The 23,721-nt window shown below is 40.5% G+C and overlaps 1 protein-coding gene across 6 annotated transcripts in view; it reads right to left on the bottom strand.

The window, feature by feature from the left end:
- LOC124594946 overlaps positions 1–23,721 on the bottom strand; it is a 200,732-nt gene that overhangs the window by 113,439 nt on the left and 63,572 nt on the right. For all 6 annotated transcript variants that reach the window (XR_006978167.1, XM_047133450.1, XM_047133455.1 and 3 more), the window contains 3 exons: positions 18,974–19,124; positions 8,033–8,399; positions 5,000–7,549 (listed from right to left, as the gene is read on the bottom strand). Coding sequence is in view for 5 of the 6 variants with exons in the window: in XM_047133450.1 (XP_046989406.1) it covers positions 5,000–7,549; positions 8,033–8,399; positions 18,974–19,124 (3,068 nt within the window). In the remaining variant the exon portion in view is untranslated. The remainder of the gene's footprint in view (positions 1–4,999; positions 7,550–8,032; positions 8,400–18,973; positions 19,125–23,721) is intronic.

Raw genomic sequence — 23,721 nt, 5'->3', positions numbered from 1 at the left:
AGTCAGGTGAATTTGTTTCGAGAAAATGATTTAAAAGTTAGTATTATGCAGGTTTTTGAGGGTCAGAACTGTAGTTGTTTTATGTCAACTTACAAGTTGCCATCCGTCTTCCAAAACATTAAAAGTACCAGATACCCCCAGGTCTATCGCCCCCCCCCCCCCCCCCAACTATTGTACAGGCACCATCGCTCTGCATTCTTGTAGAATGGTTGACAGAAGAAATTAGTGAGTGTTTATGGAATTTACAACAGCTCCAGAAAACAATCCAAGCTAAAATGTAATTATGCCGCGAAAAGAGGCTGGATGGCAACAGAAGGCAACTACTTCTGATCCAGAAAGAACTGCTAACACTGATTAATTCTTTACTTGCCCCCCCCCCCCCCCCTGTCACTCAGCGTTAAGTATATTTTAACAGGATGGCCGAACCACAACTGCATTAAAAATCGTGCAGATTTGAGGTACTGGCTGCTTTTATCAACATCCTCCTCTGAACGAAATGACACCTCACTTGTGTTTGTTATTTCTGGGAAAGAATGTCCAGGGCATTCCACTGTCAGACACTTCACCTGTGGAACTGGATGAGAACCAAGAGCAATTCCTGTCAATGACTGCTTTGTGGAATTTTGCAAGGCCATGCTAGATGGGAAAGCAGAGATAAAGGACTTTAAGTTTCTTTGTGAGATTGCTGCAATGTCTGCTATGTTGGAAAATACTGAACGCTCAGCAGAAGGTTTTTGGCAGCGAAGAATGATGATACACTGAGGTCATTGTCAAAACAATTAGCTTGCCCCACCCAACACCACTCTGAGAATACAAATGGACAAAATTTCTATCACATGAAGGATTGTTAGTGCCTTGTGACAAGTGGATGCAACAGATTTCAGAATGCGAGCTGCTATTCAATGAGGTGGACAGAACTGACACTGTCAAAAGAAAAAAAATTTTTCTAAAAGATTAGCCAGCATGATTTAATGTGTACATATCCTCATGCACCACTGGCAGTAATTAAAATATTCTTATGGACTCAAATTTTTATTAGTGTTCACTATCTCAATATGAAACTGAAGACAGAGATAACAGAAGCAAAAGAGAAGTGAAAATCTCATCAGTGGCACTCCTCAATATTCAGAGCAAAAAGTAGCTGCTATAAACTATGCGCAAACAGTAAATTTTGCACATTTAATAACCTTGTTTGTGATAGTGCAGTGGAGTTTCACGTCCCATTCACACAGTTCTGGTTTGTCACCAACGTCACTCCAACAACCAATAGCAGGGCATTTCGCTTGCCCACTTATTTTTTTTAAAGAATGTCAATCTGGAGCTCTGGGTCTGGGTTCACTTCTTCCATGGTCTGTCGGTCATCATGGATGTACTCCTGCTCAATGCAGACACAGAAACTCGCCACGTTGGCCTGAGGTTTTGCAACTCCTTCAACATGGGTAATGGGTTATGACATAGATGAAATCCCTTATGAGGCAACATGTCTACTGGCTGGGACTGAACAAGGACGTGGAGGCCACAGAAAGCAGCTGTTTGCTTGTGCTCAACACCAGGCTGCTTTGCCTCAATCTTCTGCCTCTACCTCCCCGTTGCCCTGCATTCATTTGTACTCTGAGTGCCCCTTTCTGGGCTCCATGTGGCTCTTTGTTCTGGACACTTACTCTAACTATCCATAAGTGGTCCGCATGGCATCCACTGCAACTTACGCCACCATCGGCATGCTCATCGGCCCCAAGTCGTGGTAATGGCTTTTAAACAATTCCACACCTCAAAAACAATAAAACATCTATTTAGGCCACTGTTTCGTCCAGCCTCCAATGCCGAAGAAGATCGTGTGGTGCAGATGTTAGTACGCAATTGTTAAAAAGCTCCAGGAGCCACCACCACCATGGCTTCACTCAAAATAATTCTGAGGACATACAAGACTACTCCCATCCATGACCATAACCCAGTGCAGCTACTCCATGTGCAGCAGCCTCATACTCTCCTCCATCTCCTTGGTCCACTGCCTCAGGAACCCTGGGCCTGTCATGCCAAGTGTTATCTACTACGCACAGCAGTGTCAACACACTTCTAAAGGTGCTTCATTTCTGACTACAGTGGTTACTTCACAACAGTTGACACTCCGAGGGGTTTGGAGTGCTGTCATACCAACTGACTCCATCTAAGCTTATCAACTGCACAACTACTGGTGGCTCAATCGGGCCTGAAAAGCAGGCTTTTGTCGGTCCCATAACCATACAGGTATAACCTGCGTTCCAGAACACCAGCAGTAGTTCCCTGGAAGAGAGCATGAAGGTGGAGGTCTCACCACAGCCTCTGCATGCTCAGCCGAACACCAACTGTACTACATGTTCACATTCCAAAGCCCAAAGCATACTCCCGGTCACTTCCAGTCTTCTGCACCCTTTTTAGGGGGGGTGATCTAGTACCCCATCTGGGTGACTTTGAGAGCCTGCCAGGGGACACAGAATTCAAATGATGGCCACTAGATGGCACTGCTACATATATGAGCTCTAGTTCTGCTGTTGTAGCACTGGCTACAGAACCAATTAATGCTCACTGCCATACTGTAAAGCTAGGCCTGCCTTCAGTTGCGATTTCCCTACCTCGTGTCGTTCTTGCTACACACCACTGTTTTGGTTACAGGATTTGCTACGCCTTCGGTTTTCCTCTTGAATTACTCATCTGCACAAATTATTCTGATGTGCCATCTCCATTTCCCATCTTTCTCTTGCTGTTGTCCTTACTCAGTGACTCTGCTGTACCCCTTGGATGGTTGGATAGTTTCTGCTGGTTCTTGAGTCCTAATCGTTCACTATAGGATAACCCTCCACGGTGTGTGTGTGTGTGGGGGGGGGGGGGGGGGGGGGGGGGGACATTACAAATTAACAGTTGAGCCCTAAAACCAGTTGAGTTTTCGCATTTTTGAGAAGAGTAAAGACGTCTGGACTGTGTTTTATAGACTAAACAGCTTTCAAAATTAAGCTTCCAAAGTGTCTGAAAATGTGAGTGAAAAACATTCAAAACCTACAGGTTGTTCAGTGATCAATGGTGTAACATATGTTAGGAATAAAATGCTCACAGAATACAAAAATAAATGAGGCAAGAGAATACTCTGGAATGGTAAGAGTGATGATGACTGCAATGAAAATTGGAGATAAGCAAAACAAGTAGCCACACAAATGGATGACATAAGGGCCCAAGAAGACCAGGTAAACCTGACTGACTGGGAGAAAGATATTATAAAACATTCAGGAGCAACATGAATGCACTAATATGAGTGAATGAAGCTTTCATAGAGCAGGCAATGTCTCAAATGGCTACTGCTGCGGCTGCTAATGATGAATATATTTCGAATACAAACAAAGAACTACATTTAACAGTTACCAATACATGTGCAATTCAAAATATAAAATGGTATTTTAATAATGCAAACAAAATAGGCACCCACTTACCTGCAGCTGACAGACACGTGCTACAAAGATAAATGCAACAGCATGGGAAAAAAAAAAATTTAGCAGTCAGTCAACCACCTGCAAAGGTACTGATTTTCTATGAGTGACTAGTTGAGTATTCTGGTGTTGCTTGGGTTTTTATTTATAAACGTGCCCAAGACTACGCACATGTAGAATTTATTTTTGAATTATAAAGCTTCTTTGTACACAACATTTGAAGTAGTATGATTGGGGACAAGAACAAAGAATTCATTTGCTTCACTAACAGGGGAGGGATGGCAGTGCGAAAAGTAGGAGACACTAAGTTCCACGCCCGCAGCACGCAGTGTCTGGCACTGCACTTTTTTTATGGTCACGGTATAACATACGATCACTGGGAACTTCACACATTTAAAGCAAAAATTGCAATCTTTTAGGAATAAGTGGGATTCAGTATATAAATCCACTCACTTGTTCCTCTTCCCGTCAAAATTTCAGTTTCTTTGACATTACATTGGAGAGAAGTTAACATCAAGCCTCCATAAGTGAAGGATTCTGATGAGCTAGATAACACATGATGCTTTCGATCAGAATTACATCATGTCCTATTTTTGGAAGGAGTTTCCAAAGAGTGAGTTAAAGCCTGATGTTATCAAGATGCTGTTACGTCTCACCTTCATCATATTCCTAAGACTGCACAGTCCTCTGTCTTTTAGCTATTCTATTGTCTTCAGAAAAATTCAAGTTTTATAGGCATTTTTATCAAAATGTAATCACAAATAAACTTAATAAACTTGCTTTTTTCTAACATAGGATGTAAATAAAACCCATCAACAGCAACCAAGTAATGTTGTAAAGTTTTTAAAATTCAAAGCAAAACCAGTAAACCCGTGTACCCTACCCAGGTAAATTCAATGTTAATTTGTATTTGACTGTGTATAAGACTGTGGCATCTAATTCTGTCACTGATGTAAACTTTCAAAAATAAGTCTGCCCCCGAGTTAAAAAAAAGCTAACAGCGCAATCTATTGGTTCTTTTGTTTACTATGCCATGATGATTAAACATCTGAACTACTAAGCTGAGCAGATGATTTTAGATAGAATGTTTACAAGATTATACAGTTTGCTGAGCAGGTGATTTTAGGCAGAATGTTTACAAGATTAAATAGTTTCAAAAGTATTTCCGCCCCTCTTTACCACAGAATTCTTACAGGCATTTCTGTGACATTATGGAAGGAATGATGGCTCTACCTGTTTCTGGATCCCATAGACTCTTTGTCGATTCACCATACAATTCATACACACCAGATGGTAATAGCAAACTGATGTAAAAAATAACAAACTGATATAAGCATTAAGTGTAATGTCATTTAACTCTTACAAGCAGTCACCATGAACTTTTTGAACCTCAGTAGTAGCCATTTCTATTACAATATTCTGATGGTTAACAATTCATCTCAAACTGTCACATGTTAAACCAAATCCATCTCCCAAATATTTGTAGGTATTATAACTAATAATAAGAATAGTAATAATAATAATAATAATAATAATACACAAACCTTCTAATTCCAGTTTTACACCTTGACTTGTTGGATAGTCAGCATACTGTGACTGCACAGATTTATTCAGCCCCTCCTGGTCCGATGTTACTGCTACCATAGATGGATCCATCTTTACGGCATACGGCCAGTCCACTGATAGGCCGTCCTCAGAAGCAACAGGAAATGTTCCTTCCTCTAACCTCACTTCCAGCTCCTCCTGCATTGGAATTACTTCTACTTCATCAGCAGCTTCTCCATCTTCAATTACCCTTAATGCTACAGGAACAGGAACTGGGACTGCCTCCAACGCAACAATAGGCACCTCTGTACTTGAATCAACATCCCAGCAACAGCCATCTCCACTAGAAACAGTTGTGGCAAAAAGGGCTGTCTGATTTTCTTCAACATCATCTTCTGCATCATCGTCATCGTCATCTTCATCTTCCTCCTCCTCCTCCTCCTCCTCATCATCATCCTCTTCATCGTCGTCATCATCGTCGTCCTCATCATCGTCATCGTCATCGTCATCATCTTCCACTTTGTTCATATCTGGTTCAGAGCTTGTGGGTTCAACAGTCACAGCGTGCAATGGTTTTCCTGGTACACACGCACTTTCCTCAAGGCTGGCAGTTACTTCAACTTTGGTGACAACACCTGAGCTACCGAACAATTCACTACTGTCAGTTCCAGCATGGGAAACACAGTTCTGATCATAAGGAACACTATCAGATGTCTGCGAGGTCACATTATTAGCAATGTCCACTTCTTTCAATTCTTCTTTTATATCCCCTAATGTTACAGCACTATTCACAGTTACCATTTCCATTTCAGAGTCAATAATTCCTCTGTTAGTATTGTCTGCTTCACATTTCTCAACAGAAAACTCACTTCTTGTAACAAGCTCAATCATCACATTCGTTTTCGAGTCTGTCAAATTTTGACTGTCACATTCTTCACTTTTTACGATATCATCACACATCTCACACTCAACAGAAATTTGAGACTCCAATTCCAGAGGAACGTCCGTACTAACATCTAACTTATTGTCTTTAATATCATATTTAGTATCCTGTTCATCACACTTAAAACTTGGTCCAAACTCACTGAAAAGATGACTATCACTAAATAATTCTCCTTTGTTTTCACTTTTAATGTCCTCTTTACTTTCACTTTCAACTTCATCTCTGCTTATAGTATTAAACTCCTCTCTGCTTACAGCGCTAATCTCATCTCTGCTTAAAGTGCTGACCTCATCCCTACTTTCAGAGCCAACGTCAGCCCTGCCAGCAGAGCCAACGTCAGCCCTGCTACCAGAGCCAACGTCAGCCCTGCTACCAGAGCCAACGTCAACCCTGCTACCAGAGCCAACTTCAGCCCTGCTACCAGAGCCAACATCAGCCCTGCTACCAGAGCCAACGTCAGCCGTGCTACCAGCGCCAACGTCACCCCTGCTACCAGAGCCAACGTCAACCCTGCTACCAGAGCCAACGTCAACCCTGCTACCAGAGCCAACGTCAACTCTGCTACCAGAGCCAACGTCAACCCTGCTACCAGAGCCAACGTCAACCCTGCTACCAGAGCCAACGTCAACCCTGCTACCAGAGCCAACGTCAACTCTGCTACCAGAGCCAACGTCAACTCTGCTAGCAAAGCTGACCTCAACTCTGCTAACGGAGCCAGAATCATCACCACTAACAGAGCCAACCTCATCTCCACTAATGGAGTCAACCTCATCTCTGGTAATAGAGCCAACCTCATCTTGGCTAACAGAGCCAACCTGACCCCTGCTAACCTCCTCTCTGCTTCCACAGCTAATTTCCTCTCTGCTTACAATGTTAACCTCCTCCCTGCTTCCACTGCTAACCTCATCACTGCTAACCTCCTCTCTGCTTCCACTGCTAACCTCATCTACACTCCCATTGGTAATCACCTCCCTGCTTCTACTGCTAACCTCTCTGGTTCCACTGCTAACCTCCTCTCTGCTTTCACTTTTAACTTCACTAAATTCAACAAGTAGATCTATATGTTCATTACTGACTTTAATTTCAATTGGCATCTCAGTTAAGCTCACAGTTCCACTAGCAATATTCTTGACTGTGCATTCTTCAATTTTTATTTCACTTTCTTGTTGCATATGAACATCTGATGAACCACCAACTATTTCTTGGATTTCATTCTCAGACAACTTTGTATCAACAACTTCTGGAACATCATTTTCTTCACACTCCATAGCCGTCAGGTACTGATTACTGTGTTGTTCTTTGCTTTCTGTAGTACTCTGGCTGTCACAATCTACGGATTCTTTAAGAAACACATCTTTGTCAGATGTCAGAACATCAACAGTTTCACCTGCCACATCAATGCATTCACCGGATAGTGTTTCATGTTCTGGAACATCACATGGTGCTACTTCATTGTTAAAACTCAGTTCATTGAGCACACCAAGTTTTTCTTCATTATCTTCAAATTCCTCAGCGCTACTTTTAGGACGATCCAGTTCCAAATTGCTTTCAGGAGTATCAGTTTCACATGATACACTGGCTGGAGCAGCTTCATTAAAGCTAATATCTGAAATTTAGAAAAGAGAAATTTAGTTACAGGACACATTAAAATAAAAAAAGACCACAACAACCTCTTAATGGATAAAACTCTACTGAGTAGAGAATCTGGTACCGTTGAAGAATTCAGTTACTACATGCCCTTACCAAATCATACAAAATGATATGCCAAATCACAAATATAATGAAACAAAAACCAGTAAAAACAAAATTACCATAATCTTAATTTCTAACACAACTTCATTAAACATTCACCACTAATCAACCATACAGTGAAACCACCATTACAATATTCCATCAAAGCAATAGTTTATGAATGTAGAAGATGGAAGTGAGATTTGCTTCCAAACTTTCTTAATTTCTCTTGGCATGCAGTGAATTGCATGTGGACCCTTATCATCACAGTGCTTAATATTGTAACATAAGCAGAGAACTGGAGCGACAGCCATAGTTACTTGCTGAAAAACTGTTGTAACAAAAGAAAAACACCTACCACTCTTTGACTCCTGTGGACTCAAGGCTCTCAACTTCTTTGAGGTCCGTTGAGAGTAGCATTCCGGACTTTCGAGGCTCCTCTTCTCTGTGCTACTGGTTACTGCCAAATCTGCTACTTTACAAGCTACAGCACTATCCACCTCTTCCCTGTAGCTTGCAATTGCTCTCGTAACTGCACCAACTGTTCTTAATCGCCTTGCACATGTCTGTACAGGTTTACTGTGACGTCCTCCACCAACTGATGTTGATGGCCTTAGCTTTATAGTTGTTTTCAATGGTGGTCTTACTGGACTCGGAAGCATAAGAGGTATATTTTCCGATCTCGCATCTTGCTTTTCACCCCAAATAGGTTCAAAGTGTTTAAGCTGTAGCAAAAAGTAATAACATGAGGAATTACAAAAAGAAGGTAAAATTTTACCACAGAAAATTTATGTATGAACAACAGCTTCCACATGTGTTTTGTGTGCGGTTTTCTGGTACCTACATAACAACGCACACTAATTCTAAAAACATACAAATTGGTTTAATGTAACATAATTAACTCTTAGCTTACACAAATTAACACTACAGGTTAAAAAATATGTTGACATTGCTACACTGGTACAAATGACCATATAAAAAGACGCCTGTAGATTCAAAAGAAAAGAAGCATCTGAACGTGGGTCACCAGGATCTGAAATGTCATAGCGCAAAATTCAAATAAAGTTATTTTGGGACAAAGTGGAATTTATAAATAAATTTACTTATTTAAACAAAAAAGTTTTTATTACTTTAAAATAAATAATAAATGTGTTATTTTTACTGTTTGCTGCTTGTAAGAGTTACTCATAACCTTACTATAGTGGTGCACACATAAGGAGCAGTGTACCACATGTTACTCCAGCAAATAGCTTCTTTCTACTCCGTCTGCCTGTAGAAAGTGCATCGGGATGCATGTACACATTTAGCACTGATTTTCATTTTAGTTTGAGTATGGTGTAGTTACTCAGCCAGTATAGAATTCATTACGGATGGCATAAAGCAAACACAAGTATTATATAAAAAAATTAGAACAAAAGTTTTCTGGTCACAAAATTTCTGACAAGCAGAGTCAGAAGCAGATACACTGCATTACCAGTTACCGGTGTAGGCTGCAGCTCCACTGTGAGACATGGGACTAAGACAGAGAGCACACTGGCACCACTGCAAAGTGTTCTCTGCCTCTCTCCCTGCACAGAATGTCACACTGCTCCCTTCTCACGTGCATCCCACTATAACTATGGATATTAGCAGCTCATTTCTGGCAGTTGTGATATTACTGATATACCAGAAAGTTCTAGATGCTAATGCATGCCTAGAGTTGGTGACAAGATATTAAGTGTGATGGTTGTACCCCAGCCCGGTTAAAAGTTAATTTTGAAAAAGGAATAGTTTAAAAGTGGTATATGTTTCGAGCCATGGAGATAAGAGAGAGTTCATGGATAGTATTTTTGTGAAAATTGTGAAAAATCCTTAGGTTTTGTCAAGTTGAAGACTGCTGAGTGATAGGTGTCTGGCAGCTATTTGTGGTACATGGAAAATGAATTTCTTTGTAGGTAACATTGTTTAAAACCTTGGATATCAAAAGAAGTCAAACCTTGGATATCAAAAGAAGTCAAACCTTGGATATCAAAAGAAGTCTTACAGCTGTGTGAAGCAACAGAATAATTAATATTTTCCAAACAAAATCACAATGAAACAAGCTGATCTACGTGGCTAAGTGGAAAGTGCATTATTTAACTGATTACAGCCAATTGTAATTGCTCAGAGCTAAATAAATAGTGTTCAAACTGAATGACTTATTATTACTTAGCAATTGTTACATGTGGTTCTCTATAATTATTGGATGCACGACACAGAATGGTTGTAGGCACATGATTTCCTGGTATAGCCACCTGTGCATCAGATGCAATGAAATCCTTCACTCATGTTATTGCTGTAAGTTAAGTGATCATTTATGAAATGAGTATGTACAGATATATAAGGGGGCTTTATGTGCTGCAGCCATTACTGTCATAAACCTTGGGATGCTGCTAATAAATTAAACATAATCTATCTGATAGCTTTTTCTTTCCTCTGATTTTTTAGTAGTTAGACAAAATACTTCTACAAATTTGTAAAACTGTGTGCAGATGAAAGAAAAGAGTTTTCAGTAATAAGGAAATACCTGCAGTCAAACACAAATCATTTCCAATATGCTTTGCACTTCAGAATGTATGATACATATCAACAATTTTATATTGAAATTTTACAACATTACACACACAAAAAATGTACTCATTAATTCACAAATGCTATTCACAAAATTCTTATAGATTCCCATACCGAACAAGAAATTGATAATCGATACTCTCACAGCTATGTGAAAGGGGGGGGGGGGCAAAACTGTCACTGTCATCAAGTCAATGGTTGGTTTGAGCACCACAATGCTATACAAGGCATGGTCATACTGGGAGGTGATATGCGCTTGCCTTCCTATGAATTTTGAAATGACTTACCCAGCCCACTGTAGGGAGACCTACTGTTTAATGTGAACTCTGGACCATGGTACAACTTGGCATTTTTTCCACATCAGCAATCATTGCCAGAGATGAAAGAAAGTGGTAAGTGACAGACAAAAACTGAAGGACTGACAAGGCATCGAAGCCCAGACCATTAGATCCTCCCCTTCAACAGCTGTCACCCGTTCGATGTGAAAAAGTCTCTTCCATACAGTCTTGTCACCCATGCACACTGCACCTGCAGTAGAAAGCAGGAGTTGTTGAAATATATGGATAATCTTACCAGAGCTTTCACTGGCGGAAAATATTCTGGCCTATAATCCATAAACAGATCTCCTGTGCCATCTCATGCTCTGACACCAGTAACCCAGTTAACCAGCCACCAACCACCACTCCTAATCCCCCAGTATCACCCTGGCCTTGAAAAGTTCAATCACACCCTTCACCAGGGCTTGGACTCCATTTTGTCGTGCCTTAAGATGAGGGATGTCCTACGCAAAATCCTATCCACATCACCCAAGGTAACGTTTTGTCGCTCACCAAACCTACAGAATATCCTTGTCCATCCCCACTCCAATCCTGTTCCCAGTACTGCGCCCAACTGTCTTATGGCTGCACAAAATGCAAGACCTATCCTATACATCCCCCTGCCATCTCCTACTGCAGCCCAGTCACAGAGATCTACACAATAAAAGTCAGAACAACATGTTAAGGCAGCCATGTTACATATCAGATACATTGCAATTACTGTAAAGCATCATATGTGAGCATGACAAGCAACTAACTGTCCACTCACATGAAAGACCACCGCCAAACTGTGGCAAACCTTAAGCTTGACCATTCAGTTGCCAAACATGTTGCACACCCCAACACTAATGACTTCAACAGTTGCTTCACTACACAGGCCATTTAGATACTCCTTTCCAGCTCAAGTTGCTCTGAACTACGAAGGTGGGAACTGTCTGTCCAGCATATCCTGCACACACTCCAATCCACTACTCTCCCCTCTCCCTCCTCCCCCTGCCCGATACAGGTTTCTCTCTCTCTCTCTCTCTCTCTCTCTCTCTCTCTCTCTCTCTCTCCCTCTCTTCCTCCCCACCCCCTCCCCTCTCATGTCCCACGTCCTGCTTTTTTCCACAACTCTCCCTTACTCACTCCCCTCCCCATCCCTCTCTTCACCATCACTTTCCTCTCATTTCTTCTACTCCCTTCCTTCCTTCTTCCCTCTATCTCCTATACGCTCTACTCTCTGAACTCTTTTCATATAGTTGTCCAGCCGCAAAGTCATCTGGTGAAAGATCTGCCACACAACACTCTACTGCCACCGCCTTGACTCGTGCGTCCTTCCCTATACCCTTCACACCTCCATTTACTCAGGCAAATGCTTTTGATAATTGATAATCAGTCTCACTGCTATCAAAAGCATGTACGTTTGGGCTACTGCTAATTTTTTTTCACTGTGTATTTCTGCACGCTACACACCAATCCTGCTTATTTTATGCATTATTCTTTTAGTGATATTCTTGGGTACAGGTGTCTACAAATCTCAAAAGTCATTAGGTATCAGACTGTCTGCTGTCATTCCCACAACTAGCTGTATACACAACAGAGAATTCACACAGTACACACGATCAAGGTGATCACATGGATTGCATTAAGATCCATGAGGTACAGGCAAGTTCTTTCCAGTCTTTGTCTATTCTAGTCATTCAAGCATACTTCTAACCATGTAAGAATGTATGTTATTTTGAGTTTTTAATATCACTCTCCAAAGGAAAGGCAACCATTAGTTGTACGTCAAAGTGATTTGAGGTGGATTTTTAAACAAAATGACCAAACATTTGTTACAAATGGATTAATACTATGAAACATTGTTGAGACTATAATGTCGCCGCCACTGAAACATGTTGTTCCAGCAACGGCTTCAGAGAGTGCCGACCTCGAATTTGGGTTATGCCGTGCTAGGGTTTCATGATGGACCTTCCACGAGTTATTTGATAGTGTTAGTTTTTCCTGAAACTCACATCACAGCTATAACATAAACTGTACTGTTATCCATTCTTGTAATTACCCAGAGTAAACAAGTTATCATTTCCACTCGACTTGACTGCAGTTATTCCTTTGTGCACCTACAACAATACTTGCATTTTTGCCTAAGAATAAGTAACTGAAATTCTTCAAATTGGCACAAGACAGTACTACTATATGATGTTGACTAATGAGTATAGTTGGATTATGAGAACGAATTATTTTGGATTATGAGAACAAATTATTTTGCGACAGCACTATTGTATTAAACATTCTTGGACTTCTTTCCATGTCAGTTCCCTCAACTGACACGGCAGGAAGCCTGAGAATGTTTTATACAAAGTTGCACTATAATTAAAAACTAAATTTCAAAAACCCCTATCTTCTCTGTACCACTTGCACATTGGTTACCTCACGACAAAGCAGCCACCGCAAGTGACCTCATCTAACTATTGTAAAGAATGTTCTTCCTTTGTTTCCAAGTTGTTCTCAGAAATCCATGGTGGCCATGAGCATTTTCCTTCTGACTTCTAAGCATGATTACTCTGGTTTCACCTGTCTCCTTGTGATTTCCTAACATTGTTAACAAATATATAAACATTTCAGTGGTCACATGAAACTCCTTAAATGAATCATCACACAATTATCTTGTTGTCATAACACCTCTGAGAGCTTGTGGTAACAAAGAAAAGTTGTGTACAATCTGATTAAAATTACTTGACAATCGAAGTCAAACAAATGCCACTACAGTGTTACCACATCAGCTGCTGGCTACCACTCGGTTATAGGCAACACAGAAACATGGCAGGTCACTTCACAAATGCTGTTAATGTACAGCACAGAGCAATGTTGAAAGTGGCCAGTCTGAGATGCAACAGAAATGTGATATGCTCTTTCGACAGCAGATTTTAAGTGATCAATGAATGAACTGTAGCAGATGATGCATTTTGTAGTTCTGTATGTAAACCTGTCTGTATGTAAACCTGTCCTAACCTAACCACAACCTTATGATGTGCAATATATCCGAGGATACGACGGCAGCAACTATGGTTTCTGCAGCAGAAGAGTTGTTACGGGACAGAAAACTAAAGAGAAGTTTCCTTTACTCTATGATGCAAACAAATAAACCAATACGTTAAAAAAAGATTCATGATCTCTTCTAACTAAACACCAAAGTCCCCATTTGAAAGATGTGTGTTTCCTTCAATTTCTTTCATTCGTTATAATCATATACTATAGTCTGATTAAAATTACTTGATAGTTGACACTACATGTGCTGGAACTCGTTTCCTGCAATCGGAGCACTCAACATCACACCCATACTGTTTGCCGTTGCCAAACTGCCACAACAATTATCAGTTGACTTTGAATTCCTTGTCTGACTTTCTTTCTTGATGTGTTTGGATCCTGAATCATAGGTCTGGTCCTTTTATTTCATATTTCATCACATTTGATAACACACCAGAACCAGAAACAACGCGCACGCACACGCACGCACACACAAAATAAAAGGAAATAAAATACACCCATGGCATTCACAGCTCTAACCAAAGCCAAGATGCAATTCAGCATCACAGACACAGTTATTATAATCACAGAATCACAGAGATCGGCTTGCATTAGAAAGCTTCTCACAACATTCATAAAGCCGAAATTTAGAATGTTGCAGTTCATCGTTGCAACTGGATCATCATTGATTATCATATTAACCCAATATGTAAGAGGTCACAGCTTTGAATTTCGTCATAAGCCCCACATTTCTTTTTTTATTTCTACCTCTAATCAAGAGTTCATTGTAATTTTTTCTATTAATTGTTTAAAATGTAATTTATTCTATTTGTAATTCTTTGCCGTCATTTTCATTATCATACCAACTATTATATTTGCTCTTACGTTTCTTCCTGTCACTTTTCTCGTTTGGAATCTGCTTGTGTCGCCTATAATCTGCAACCACATGCCAATGAGGAAAACTCATCGGTTGGTAAGGCGACAGCTCTTATTGTTACAGGTAACCAATGACAGATTAGTTTGCTTTTAGCGTTGAAACTGAATTTTTTCTACCTTGAGTTTGCTCGCAGAGTCTAGGTTTAATCACCATGGACAATGTGATTAAGATTTCACTGATGCCGCACATTGTTGCCCACTGTTCTCTTGGATACATTGCACAACATGAGGTTGTGATTAGGTAACTTAAAATCAGCTGTCTACAGGGCATTTCACATTTATCTCACACCTTGGGACACCCACTTCAAACATTGCTCTGCATTACACATTAACATCATTTGTGAAGTGACCTGCCACGTTTCTGTGTCACCTATAACTGAGTGGTAGCCAGCAGTTGATGTGGCAACCCTGTAGCAGCACGTGACAGATGTCAATTGTCAAGTAATTTTAATCAGACTGCACACAACTTTTCTTTGTGATCACAAGCTCTCAGAGTTATGTCAAGCAGATATATTACACAATGAAGAAATGTCTCTCTATACACACTCAACATATTCTCTTTCCTATATGTAACAGTGGATTTTTCAACTGGGGCAGTACCTGCAAACTGCATTCCACATATCACTGTTTCACTTTATTCATGGCAAACTCAGGGAAAATATGAAGATGTCGTCATTTTACTTGGCATAATTTCTTTATGAGATTACAGTATGTTATTTATCGTAGGGGATAACATAAGGGGAGATCAAACAGTTTCAATCTGCAGGCGTAGCCGTAGTGTATATGCAATGCAGAGCGAGTCCAATGTGCATATGTAAGCCGCAACATGTAGGCACTCATCTTTCAAATGCGTATGCAGTAAATGTGAACTATAGCAAAGTTATTACCCAATGGGCCCAAACAGGAACAACTTGCTGTTTTTCTTTTCTCGACTGCCGAGAGACAAACAGCAGCAGACATCCATCAGAGAATTAAGAATGTTTATGGGACAATATGTCAAGTTCCGTGCTGGGTGCTGCTGCTTCATGGTGATGCAAGTTCCCATACCAAAAATGTTGTAATGCAGAAATGGAGACACTCAAGCACCTGTCCTATAGTCCTGATCTCTTCCTATGGAATTATCATGCCTTCGGTCTCTTGAAGAAGGCCTTAATGTGTCAATGTTTCCTGTCAGATGAGGATGTGCAGCAGGCAGTGTTGGGTTTCTTCATGCAGCAGGGCACAGTGTTTTACAAAATGGGTACCTTCAACTTGGTGGGTCAATTGGATGATTGTCTCAATGCTCACAGCAATTTTGCCTGACTGGCTTACCAATTTTTTACTGTATGGCCTTCACATGGAAACTTTTTGACTGACACTTATACATAACAGAAATACAACTAATATGGGTTAAAAGATTGGACCAGAAACACAAATCATACAATTACAGTAGAACAACATTCCTGGAGTAGAGATTTTGTTAGCACAATATGAAGTTGCAAATGCTGCACAATGAAAGAGGCTTTTTTTCCCTACATGAAATCTGTTGTCACGAATGCTAACATACAATAACGTTCATAAACATAGAGGAGGCATTGAGTGCAGACAAGCACAATGAAAAGACTACTGAACATTTAAGCTTTTGGCCAAAACACCTTCTTCGGAAACAGAAAGCATATATACATACACACAAGCACAGCTCTCACACACAGCTGCTGTTGTCCAACTGTGGACTCTTAACTGCATCTGAAATGAGCAGTAATACGAGATAGGCTGTGGGGATAAGGAGCAGACATATGGAGGGGAGGGGGGGGGGGGGAGAAAGGATAGCAGGGTAGGGATGGAAGAGAGCCTGCAGGGACACGATGGGGACAGGACAGGGCTGCTAGTTGCAGAGCAGGTGCCCCATAGTACTGGCTGCTGGAGAGGCGGGAGAAAGGGAGCAAAAATGGGAGAGAGGATAGGAGAGAAACAGAGAAGTGGAACAGGCTAGTGCAGGCTGTTCCAGCTCATGAGCTCCATGCTGAGTTGTGGATCACTCCCTGCTCCAGAGCACTGTCACTCACTGTGAACAATCAAATGGGTCGGTGACACATGGTATGACAGGTGGCATGGCATGCCTTTTGATCCACCTGCAGCACCTTACATGATCACCAACAACATGCTCCTAGCAGCTATGATGCAGTGACATGACTACCTCGGGGATACAGGAAGTTAAGGAAATAAATGAGAAATAACTGTTTTGTTTTAAAAGAAATTGTATATGTTTATTGGGTGTCTGAAATTATACATGTTTTTCATATTGACAGCAAAGTGTCGCAGCGTTAATGTGGAGAATGGCCTTCAGTGTCGCATCCTAAAGAAAAGATCGTACCTTGGTTTTTATTTTTTCCATTGTTGAGAAAAGCTGCCCACAAGTATTCATAGATCCAAACAAGCACGTGATGTGTGGGGTATTTTTGTGGTACTTTTCCTTTTTTTGGTGTAAGAACGATACTACTGTGACAAATTAAGCATGTAAGCATGTTGCAGTATCTGTCTTTCATCAAAATTGAATTTTGCTAACCAATAACTTCAAACTGGAGTGCAAACAGTAAATCATCACGTGAAACCGGGACAGAAGTGCTGAACAACTTCATTTCTACTTTAAAAATGCTGAACTGTCGGAATCATGTTTCAAGAACATGATGAGCTGCTTTATCTTGGCTTGATAGTCGCCAAAACTGGTACCTTCCGGTAGTTTTAAAGAAGCCAGACAATTGAAGAATGTTAAAATTCCGTCACCTATCTGCTTCTCAAACAAGCATAACTTTTCCATGAATGCTCTGATTAGGTCTTGCATGTCTACTAATGCTGCTCTTTGCCCTGACCGATTTAAATAATTCATATGCACTTTTGTTTCGAATACTAGAGTTCTAATGTCCATTTTATATCTTTCAGACAGTATGTTTCTTCTCCTTTCATTTTGAGAAAAAAAGAGGTATTTCCTCATGAATGGTAAAGAAAACATCAAGAACTTTTCCCTGACTAAGCCAAGGAACTGTGCTGTGGTAAGGTATGTCCCATACTCTGCTTCCATATCTTTCAGGAGTTCTTTGAAATGGAGGCGATTTATAACGTGACACCATACAAAAATCACACATTTTATGACTTTCATCATACCATCTAAATCCAATAGTTGAGAATGTAGTGTCTTTTGGAGAATGAAACAATGAGCAGCAAAATATTTTTTCTTGAATTCATTCTTGAGTTCATGTTTTAAATGAGAAGTGAAACCTTGACAATGCTTGATCATTTATGGAGCACCATCTGTGGCTACAGAATGAGGCTTATCCCAAGACAAATTCATGTTGTCCACCAACTCATAACAGCTTCAAAAACATCAAGTCCTGTTGCTGTGTAATCTCGTTGTACCACATCCAGAAGTTTCTCCATTACTTGCAGCTCTATATTGACACCAACCACAAATATTGGAAGTTTAGCATAGTCTTTTGTCAAGTGCTAGCATAAATGCAACAAAGCTCTTGGATTTTCTCCTGAGCTGTTTCACTAAATTCGTTGTCACGCCCAGGTTTCAACGAGACACTGTTTGCTTTGAAAGGCAAACCCCTTCAAATGACCACAGCTCCGTTGGAAACAAACATTCTGCAACCGCTAACATGCATGATTTTATGAAAGGTCCCATGGAAAACAGCTTGTCACTCATAGCTATAATGTGAGCAACTCTGTACCTTGCTCAAACTGTATTTCAGTTCCATTTTCTTCACTGTCATTCAACAGAAAAGTATAAACACATTACAGTACATGAACTCTGCTGCACATTTCTATAACTTCTGTCCTAAGAATGCTTTTTCAAACTTACATCTCCTGGTATGTTGTTCTTAAGCCTGGCTACTAGCTCTCTGCATGCTTCGCCTTCTATCTACTCTTAATGCGCTGCGTGAAGATGTGTATAGTGACACCTTATGTTTTACTCCTTGGCAGAATTAAATACTTTATGACAGGTGAGGCACTCTGGACGTTCACCCATCCCCTCAATATATAGAAGTGTATCCTCCAATTAAGGCACAGGACTTCCGCAACTGATCACAGCTGCCACTGCCATGGATTGTTGTACGAGTTCCGGCCTGAGCACAGTGGCTTTGCTACCCCCCCTCACCCCCCATTACACAGGCTCCAAGCCACTACAGCGAGCACTCCTCCTCCCTGGGGCACTTGTGGAACAGCCTGGGCTAGTGGATGAAGTGGTAGAATAGAAAGCATGAGTGGTGCTGGAGTGGGAGCTGGGAAGTGGGTAGAGAAGTTTTGCTATTCCATCCTGGACTTTCCACGGTTTGATACTCTCATACAATATTTGTTTCAGATAATGTCCTTGCATTGCTGGTCATGTTGAAAGCAATGATCATCCCAGAGCAGCATTAAGAGTGGATAAATATGTAACTACAAATTGTTCAGTCTGAATAACTAACCTTCCACGGATCGAGACGGCTCATTTCTTTCTCCGCTTCTGCTTTCAGTCTTTGTTGGTTCTCTGGAGTAAATTCACCTTCAGCTAACCTTTCTCGCCACTCAAGACATGCTCGAGCAAAAAATTCATTATTTAAACCAGAAGAATTCAATCTGTGGAAAGAAAACAATTTTATAAGGTATTTTCAATGCCACATTACAGCTCACATTTTTACATTTATTTGTAATGACTGTATAAAATTGAAAGTATAGCCAGCTACATAGTTGTAAATGCTCTATATTTAAATCTGAATGTTGAATGTTACTATACCAAAATGCAATAGTGAATTGAATGGTGATGTTAATTTTAGGAGAACACGTGTGTGTGTGTGTGTGTGTGTGTGTGTGTGTGTGTGTGTGTGAGAGAGAGAGAGAGAGAGAGAGAGAGAGAGAGAGAGAGAGAGAGAGAGAGAGAGAGAGAGGGGGGGGGGGGGGGGGGGGGGGGGGAGTTACACATGAAACCCCTAACACAATATTACAGTCTATTTCAATGAAACAATTCTGCTACAAACTTGTAACATTTAAAAAATTTTCTACTACTCATCAGGAACAAACATGCCAAGATCCAACCTAATGTTTTTCTGAACCAGGAGTTTATTTCTCAGTAAACGGTGTAACAACAACATCGCTGTACTATTGTACATATAAGTAATTTTTTTTTTCCATCTGATTTTTCGATAAATTAGTGTAATCGATGTTCTGATGTCATTTCTTTTTTTTTTTTTTTTTGTTTCATGTCACTGTGTTAAGAAAACTGTAAACAAATTTCAATGTTAATATTAATGTTTATGTCAAATGTCAAGCAATATTGTAATAGAATTGAAAGGTAACAAATGTTGAAACTGTTGTAACATGATTGAAATTGTAACTGTGCGTCTGGTCCATACGTAGACAATGTGTTAGGATAAGTAGAATGCAAAACCTCGGGTAAATACCCTGTCTGAAGGGGAGCGGTAAAAGGTGGATGACAGGCGAGCGCGGAAAAATGCACGCGGGTACTGTACGGCACAACGGGCTCAGCAGTAGCAGTTGGAGTTTGGCACTGGTCTGAGCAACACGTTCTGGAGCGAGGAGGCTCTCCTGGAAGACGTAGTTTCACTGAGCCTCGGGTATGCCGTTCCAACACCCATACAGCATGGCAAAATTCCATAGGCACTAAATGGAAAAGTATTGCGACGCTATGAAGAAATAAAGTGCCGATACGTCAAGAGCCATAGCTGTGATTGTATGCGTGCTTTGTGCCTCGCCATCTCGCCGCCTGCCAACCGCCGCATCGATACGAACAGGTTGAAACTTTTAGTACTGTATTCGTATGGACCAGTGTTAATTTTGTTCCATACTGTTCAATAACAACTTAAATTTTACCAGAACTTTCCTATCATTTAATTATCCTCACAACTAACCTAGATAGGGTCCTTTCCAAATGTTGTGCAATCCGAGTGTCCCGAAATGAAAAATTAAATTTTGTGTTAATAATAATTACTTGCAGACCTAACTATGTTAGAATGGTGTTTCAAGAACTGTTTTGTTAATGAATCAGTAAATGAATAACGAAGGTCTGATAAAGTTGGAGGATAACTTTAACATTGATTTAGTAATGAAGTTTAATTATTTCGAGACAGGTATAAAGGTATTTAAATGAGTAAGAAATAAGATAAAGAGAGTAGTAACTCATATATTGGAAATCTTGAGCGCATAATGGTGTCAGTAATTAATTTTTTTTTATACAGTGATCATAACAGTTTCATGGTGTCCCCCCCCCCCTTTTTTTTTATTCATTTGAATTCTGAAGTGTTCTAAATTGATTTGACCAGCAAAAGTTAAAGTCAATATAAAAGCCAAAATTTATCAGTGTTTTATCTTTATTAAAATTGACATTTTGTTTGTGGCTCGAAATTACTATTTCTAGGGTAACCTATGCCCGATTTTAATCAGATCAAAAGACAGTACGAAGTTTTGTAGTATACATTATAGTGTAGTGTTATGTATTTATGTTTTTTCCATATCAGTACAGAATGTGAAACTATCAGTTCAATAGATTTTCTGGTTCTAAAATTTACTATATTATGCAGGGTTACTACGAGTTGGTTTGCACGAATATACACCAACTTGTACTGGAAAGAAACTCAGTTAATGTCTAATTAGGCTGGCGACCGTATTATTAACAAATTGGTAGCATCTTCTGTGTTGTTTCTTGTCCGTCCTGACGTGTAGTTGCATTTCGGATTTACTTGACGTATCACTGTTATTACAGAGTGGGAGTAAGTCTGATTTGCCACCCTTCAGGTACACGCGGTCAATATCTATACAAAAATCCTGCCTCGTAAGGTGAACCCCACTCACTTACCATAGTACAGGCTTTAATGAGTATTGTGTGCCCCGCGCGCACGTTACAAGTGGCTCCCGGTGACAGGACATCCAGTTGTTGTCGGTCACAAATTAACGGGAAACAGTGGATGTTCAGTGGCACGAATTGCAATATTATTCAGTAAAGTAAATAGCAGTGAACGTCAAGTACGGTATTGAGGTGTAATTTGCGTTCGGTATGGACAAGAACGTAAACACAGTAAATGAGCCGAGCGTAATGGAAGATGCGGCTGGCAATGACAGGAGTTTACGCGGCCAGATAACAGATGGCGTCAGCGGAAGACAATTGGCGTACATACAATATCACGAACATGTTAACGAACAGATTGAAATGTCGAGATTGGCTAGAACACAGCAAGGAATAAAACAGGAAGTAGAGGGTGACTTTGTAGATGATAGTGGGTATGTGAATGAATCCACTGACATGTTTGATTCACCACAGATAAAGAAAGAACCGAGAGAAAATTTTGAAGTAGGATCGGAACACACCGATTTCGTAGAACAAAACAGCGTGAAAATTTTAAGCACGAACGAATTATTTGAACAATTAACCAAACAAATTTGCAGGAAAGAGCGAGCCGCTCAAAATACAGAATGATCAGCTTAAAACACACGTTGACGAGCAGCTTAAAACACAAAGTAATCAGCTCAAAACACAGAATGATCAGCTTAAAACACAAGTTGGTCAGCTTAAAGCACAGGTCGAAGAACAAGGAATTAAAATTAGTAAATAAATAGAACAGGCAGAACAAAAAGTGGGTAATTTAAGTTCTGCAGTAAATACTATGAAGTCTGAAATTGACGCAATTAATAAAAATATGAATACTATGCAGGGGGAAATTGACGACATTAACAGTAGGTTTGATGTTGAAATTCTCAACATCCAAGAGAAAGTAGAGCCTCTAGTTGAAACAAAAGTAGACGAAAAAGTTTTCGGTCTTAAAACTGAGATCGTAAACGAATGCCAACATGGAATATTACAGTTGAAAAAGGCAGTTTCAGATACTGAAAGAAATTTAGGCAAAAAAGTTACCAGACGTGTACAAAAGTGTGAACAAAATACATCGAAAATTCAAGGCAAAATTTTCGATCTTGAGAGTAAAATCAAAGATAGGCTTGGTGTTGTCTGTAATGGCACGCCACTTACGAAGCTGTTGGAAGGTGAGGAGCGCTTCGATTCCGCCAGGAAACATAATGGATGGCATCCGTTAGATTTCATCAAAAATTGCGAGAGGATGTTTCCTGAACACTTGTCTGGTCAGGAGAAGATAAACATAGTAATTAGCGCCTTAGCAGGTGACGCTAAGCGCTGGGGAATTAACTTGAATACTGAACTAATGATGTTCGAAGAGTTTAAACAAAAGTTTACAGAAGAATACTGGTCCTAACAAAAACAGGATCATTTGTGGCACGAATTTATCATGGCCGAACTTCATGATAACAGGGGCAGGAATTCTTTGAAAGATTTCTGCGAATATTAGTACCGAAAGTTGACACATTTAATAGGGAGAAGATCCGATTCTGAAATCATGTGGGAGTTACATAAAAAGCTTCCAGAAGATTCGAAGAGAGATGTGGGAAGCAATCATCGCAGCTTCCAAGCTTTTCTCGAAAGGGTCGAAGACGAAGAGCACTGGCGCGAAAGTCGTGCCAATTATCAGAATTTTAGTAACAGGAATAACCGCAATAATGACGAGAGAAATGACGGCGATGGGTTTTGCGTCAACATGATACAGAGAGGTAGAGGCAGAGGAAGAGGGAGTTATCCAGGTCGCGGTAGAGGACACACCACGCAAAATAATAACGACGCGGGAAACTGATTTCCGCGAACGTTGCGGGCCAAACGGTAGCGGACAGAACATACCAGCCCCAATTTAAGAAACATTACCGGACTGACAGTAAAGTTATGAGACAGCTTAAAGACAGGCGTGGAACGACGCAACGTGTTGTTGCGAAACAAGCGTCAGGTGCGAGCGTAGATGACTCATCTTCACCGCGCAAAGCGATACATGTTAGCAGGCGAGTGGAGCATCAGAGGGCAATGGCCCAGCCTAGCAGAACAGCTGTTCAGAGAGAAGCCACTAGCAATGCGGCAGAATTAGGTACAAACATTGCCGTAAGAGCTGGTGAATACATTACGTGTGGTAATTCCGTGGCGAAGGAAATAGTAGATGGAACAGTGGATACACAGAGAGGTGCGGTTAGCAGTGTTAGTAATGAAGTAAATGGCGAGAATGCTAATTAGCAGAAGTAACTGATTGGCGTGTGCAGATCGATGATCTGTACAAGGGCCTCAAGCAGTGTGAGTGGGAGGATTTTAAGAAGGAATATGAGGCAAGGAGGT

Source organism: Schistocerca americana, chromosome 2, assembly GCF_021461395.2.
Source record: "Schistocerca americana isolate TAMUIC-IGC-003095 chromosome 2, iqSchAmer2.1, whole genome shotgun sequence".
Classification (NCBI taxonomy): domain Eukaryota; kingdom Metazoa; phylum Arthropoda; class Insecta; order Orthoptera; family Acrididae; genus Schistocerca; species Schistocerca americana.
Note: the sequence above shows the minus strand (reverse complement) of the source record. Positions and strands in the feature narration are given on the sequence as shown.